We start from the raw sequence: 5,547 nt of genomic DNA on the forward strand, positions 1-5,547 counted from the left end.
GAGATCTGGCACGTTGGATCTGACTGGAAGTGAATCAGAGGGCTCAGATTTTGAGGAGCATGACAAAAGCATGGACAGCGCAACACAGGATCCAAGAATTTGAATAAAAGCTGGCGCGCGCATTCTGGCCAACCAGAGCCTGCCACGCCTTCATCTTCTTCCTCTCTCCGTTGCTATAGGCTCTGCAACTGTAGGTAAAGCCTTTAGTGACGGTTTTCGTCCGTAGCTACAAGACCTGCACATGTCAAAATTTCATACAAGCAATATAAATTACTTAGGAGACCATGGTTAAGCTTAAAATCGTCCCCTGAGTTCAAATATGTCATTCGTTTCTTCTAATTTTGCCTAAATCAGAGGATCCCAAATTTTAGCTTAAGAACCCTAAAATGGTATCTTCGTGTGTAAGCATCTAAAACTCAATTAAAGCTCCAGAAATGATCTACACACCACACCAAGTTCAAATATATGTCTACATCGTGCTAGATATGCTTGGGTTATGAGACACAAGTCAGTTTTAGTTTGGATGAATCGAGACCTGTAGCGTTTGATTCAAGGAGTTTCAGAGCTTGCAAATGATCTGGATATGTTCAGTGAAGTTCAAGGAACGTGTTTGAGTGTTTAGTTTGAATGGAAAGTGACTTAAACTTGGAATTCGAATTTCAAAATTCTTTGAATATTTTAAGAGATTACAAGTGTGTTACAAGCAAGAGTTTTTGCTCTCTATTTCTGTCTCTTCTATTACTGAAGTGCTATAGCCTATTTATAAGCATTAGAGTGCTTAGGAACTAAGCCAAAAGCATTGATGAGTTTTTTGGAATCTTGACTTTTTCAACATTGGTAGCTTTGTCTTTAAGCCACCATGGCTTGATTTTCTTCATCTCCTCTGTTGTACTTTGCTTTGGGACAGAGTTGAATGAGTCATGCTTGGAATACAAGCTATTCTTTATCCATTTCATTTTCTTTTTAATTTTAATCTTAAAATAAGATAAAATTATGCCAAAAATGGATAAAAAATGATGTGGGCTTAGTCTTGGTCGTGGGAGGCCCATATCATCATGGAAATGATGTTTGAATGCTGAAAACTTGGCCCCTTTTGGAAAAAATACATTTTTGAGCAATGTTGATTTCATGCATTTTCCCAAAATTTAGCCAACTTCAACAAGGTGTAAATCCTTCAATTTTTGTCATATGAAGGAGATCTTGCACTTTTTAGAAACCTCAAAGAGTCCTCTAACCAATGTCTTTGGTCTCATGTCAAAATGATTTTTGAAGCTCCTTGTGTGTCCTTTTGAAAAAAAGTGTCTTTTTGTTGATTTTGAAAATGACCTGTAATGTCTTTGATCATATTTTTCAAATGGTGAATGCAATGACCATGGGATCAATTGCATTTGAAATATAATTGAATTTCCTTCAAAATGAGCTTTGGTTTGAATTTTTTGGATGAAGGATGAGAGAGTTATGATCAGTCAAAGTTGAGTTGACTTTTCAGGCAAAAACCCTAATTTTGAATCTTAGAGTTTTGTTGATTTTTGATCTTTCCTTGATGAATTATGATCATCCAATGACCAAATGATGAATCCTTTGACAAAATATGGACTTTGACAAAAAATTTCATTTTTGACTGTCTGTTGACTTTTTTGGTCAAACGGGTCGTCTGTTGACTGTTTGAGCTGCTGACAGTGCGTCTGAGTGAATTGAAGCTTGAAAATTTGTATGATGGTACTTTGAGATATATGGATGTGTATGAAATCCATTTGAGCTCTCAAAAACTTGTTGCTCCTGTAAAAACAAGAAAAACCCTGATTAGGGACTGTTTGTGTAGGAGACAGTTAAGCGTACCTGATTTTTGTGCAGTGCTGAGTCTCTGCTAATCGCGTGATATTCAGAAGACTTCTAGAACAAAAATCTTGGAATTTTGAATTGTGAAAGATTGATTTGATTGATGGTACAAAACACTGAGAATTGTATTGCCAGCAGTTTGGCTGTCAACTGACTGTCCAGGTATTGACGCAACAGTTAGAGTGAAAAATCAACAGTCAAAGTTAATTTTCTTTTTTGTTGTTTTTGTTTTTGTTTTATGTGAAAAACGAAAGTTTATTTACATGACTTGTTAAAAAAAACATAGACATAATAAATAACTAATATTTACGGTATGCGGGCAAAATTACCGATAATAACCCTGAAAATCATTTAATGCACAGAAATAGGAATATCTGACTGGCAGAAAACACATAAAATATTATCTGAGTAATTAAGCAATATTATGACAAGTAGTACAACATTTAATACTGACAGTACAAATATTACATACTATATTGAACAGTACGACGAATAAACGGTACATTTAAGAAATAAGAAATACTACAAATTTTAAGAATGACGATTGATAACCCATGCTATGAACAATAACATGTAGATGATTGGGAGCATAACCATTGCAGGTCCACACTCTTCAGGACTATGCAGGCAGAAGAAAGTCATGATCACCGTAGCAATGGTGATGACTGTAAGAGACAGTGTCTCTATCCACTTTGCCATTCTTGTCAGAGAAGAAGAGAAAATAGATATGAGGTAGGAATTTGAGAGATGAATTAGAATTTGATGTGAGATTTTATGGAAGAAAATGGGAGGTATTTATAGAATGGAAAGAAGGATAGAGACGTTAGGGAATAATGTGATTCCGTACAAAAGGAAAATTTGAGTGGAAATAACACTACAGGAAAAAAGGTCTCCCGCCACGCCCAGAAAACCGAGGCTATATGCAAAATAACCGTGGCGTAACGCTTAGGCCACGGTTTGGCCACGGAAATCCAACTGTGGAGTATACGGCCGTGGCCTAAAGTAAAGTCCACGGTTTTTTGGTATAGACCACGCCTTTTTTACAACCGTGGCATTTTTAGGCCACGGTTTAGGTAGCTTGATTAAGGCCGCGGTTTGATCTTGCCATGACTTAAAAACTGTGGCTTTATGGTAAAGCCACAGTTTCATTTTAACGTTTACGACACAGTATTGGTTCAGGATATAGCCACGGTTTGGTTATGACTACCTATTTAAAACCGTTGTTATATGTTATGCATTTTAAACGATTTATATGCCACGGTTTATTTCATGTTATGCATTCTAAACCATTTATCTGCCACGGTTTATTTCTGTATCATTACATAAATATATATATATATATATATATATATATATATTTATATTTATATTTATATATATTTATAATATATATATATATATATATAATATATATATATATATATAAATATATATGTATAAATATATATATCAATATTAAATTAACAATGAAATTAACATTAATAGTAGTTCATCCACTAATAATAGTTGGATACTAAGTTTTTCATCCCAAATTCAAAATCAAAACAACCATATTAAGTTGATCCATGATCCCTACACTATTTAAGTTGTACCACCACAAGTTTCTCTCAAAATGGAGTCATCCCAAAATAACCAAAAAAAGTTCTAAAAACTGGGCTAGATAACATAAAACAACTATTCTTCTTGATCTTCTCCTTGCTCTTCTTCCACATCTTCTGAACAACCACCTTCTTCAACATCTTCAGCATAACCTCCTTCCACATCTTCATGATCATCACAAGCTTCTTCCATATCTTCATCACAATCTGCTTCCTCTCCACCCTACAATAAACATAACATCATTCAACATTCATAAGTGTACGTACTAGTCATGGTTGTGTAAAATAGAATCATGAATCAAAAGACAGTTTTAGGCCATCACCACCAGAATCATGCATACACCTATTTCAGAATCGTTTCCCTATTTCATACACATATTTCAGAATCAAATCAATGGAAATATAGAATTCTTACAAACTGAAATAAAATAATCAATTAAACAAGTTGGTCCATCAAGGCGCAAGGGCTTGAATTCAGTAAGTATATCCTAAGTTAGAACCCACTTTTACTCCATTTCATTTGGTCATTTTTGGAGTAAGTATATCAATGACATGTATTGTAAAAAAGCCATGATGGCATCACCTTCCAACATCAGAGACCATTTATGAGGATTAAATAGAGTGATTGAAGATCTAACTTGTTTGATAAGAGGTCCATTTCTATCACACCTTATTCTTTTTCTAGCAAATACACTAACATCATGTTTAGCCTAAAAAGCTGCAGCATTAGTCACTGCAATAACTTGGAATGCTAAAAATAGAGGAGTTTCTATGTACAACAAAACACAATGATTCTTTTATTTAGTGCATGGCTTATCAAACAAGAATCATAAAACCACAACAAAACCTTCAAAATCAAATACCTATTAAGGGAAAGCCATATAAGACACTCAGTTTCAAAAGGTCAATCAGCAACACAAGTTAAAACTAGAATACTAGTTATGTCATAAATTTTTGCTTCTTTGAATCACAACAAGTATACTAACTTAAACAATAACAAGATTAAAAAGAAATAAGTACCAAATATGTCATATTCAATCAAATCTGTCATGTGAGAAATAGATCAAAAGGCTCGGACATTATACATGATGAAGCAAATCAAGTAACAAAAATTGATCAGTTTCTAATTCAGTGCCCTATACACTTTCAGAAAACACTTGCCATCAAATTAGTGCCCTATACAGTTTCTAATTCAGTGCCCTAAACAGTGCCATATGCTGCAATTTCAGAAAACACTTAATAATTCAGTTCCCTAAACAGTGCCATATGCTGCAATTTTTGTAGTTTAGAGTATACCTGTTCGCAATGCGGAATATGAGTTGATGCAGACGAATGTGGATCAGCAGGAGCAGCAGTAGAACTAATGGAACAGCCCATAGCACTTGCCATCAAATTAGAGATCTCGTCGTCGCTCATTTGTGGGTTTTGTTGCTTCATCATTGTCTTAAATAGCGCCTTCATACCATCCATCTCCCTCTTCATGCCAGCCACTTCATCATTATGTTGCCTTTTAATAACCAGAATTTCTTCTTTTCTTTTAAGCATGGTAGGTGTTATTGTTCTTCCATAGCAACGAACTCGTCCAGATTTTTCTTTCCCAAACAAGGAGTTAAATGTCTCAGATTCAGTTGAATTCTGAACTGATTCTTGAAGCTTAGACTAATTAAAAAATATTCACATTAGAAAATATTCACATTATAAAAATAAATGATTAAAGGCAAATGTTGATTAAAGGCATAATCTGCCTGGCTTACAATTACACTTGAAGTTTCCTCATCCGGCTGTTTTCCTTTTCGACTTTGTCGAGTCTCAATGAACATCTCTGCCTGGCTAACTTCCTTTTCGTCCTCTTTCTTAGCACGCTACATTGGTTGATAATAAACACATCAAAATATGAATCACTCAACCAATACATAATTGTAAATTGAAGGATGTAGAACACCCTACCAATTTTGCACGAATCCTCGCAAAGTTTGTTGGGCCCATCCGATGCATATACTTTTGCTTAGCTCTGTTCACAGCATTGATTTTGCTAATTTTCTACATTCAGAAACAGCAAAATTAGGGACAGCAAATGTTAAATTACAGAATTAAATATTAGGGACAGCAT

General features: G+C 34.6%; 1 protein-coding gene across 1 annotated transcript; it reads right to left on the reverse strand.

Moving 5' to 3' along the window:
• Nucleotides 1–3,311: 3,311 nt before the first annotated feature.
• Nucleotides 3,312–5,273, reverse strand: LOC131606288 (uncharacterized). The gene is made up of 3 exons (XM_058878538.1): nt 5,192–5,273; nt 4,734–5,096; nt 3,312–3,660 (listed from the first exon to the last, which is right to left on the reverse strand). Exons 1-3 carry the CDS (start codon nt 5,255–5,257, stop codon nt 3,514–3,516), a joined length of 576 nt encoding a protein of 191 aa, XP_058734521.1. The 5' UTR covers nt 5,258–5,273; the 3' UTR covers nt 3,312–3,513.
• Nucleotides 5,274–5,547: the final 274 nt, after the last annotated feature.

Source organism: Vicia villosa, linkage group LG5, assembly GCF_029867415.1.
Source record: "Vicia villosa cultivar HV-30 ecotype Madison, WI linkage group LG5, Vvil1.0, whole genome shotgun sequence".
Classification (NCBI taxonomy): domain Eukaryota; kingdom Viridiplantae; phylum Streptophyta; class Magnoliopsida; order Fabales; family Fabaceae; genus Vicia; species Vicia villosa.

Coding starts and splice junctions, on each gene's coding strand:
- LOC131606288 (XM_058878538.1), bottom strand. CDS start 5,257: ATGTTCATTGAGACTCGACAAAGTCGAAAAGGAAAACAGCCGGATGAG. Junction 5,097..5,191: donor AGGAAACTTCAAGTGTAATT/GTAAGCCAGGCA, acceptor TTTTTTAATTAG/TCTAAGCTTCAAGAATCAGT. Junction 3,661..4,733: donor ATATTCCGCATTGCGAACAG/GTATACTCTAAA, acceptor TGTTTATTGTAG/GGTGGAGAGGAAGCAGATTG.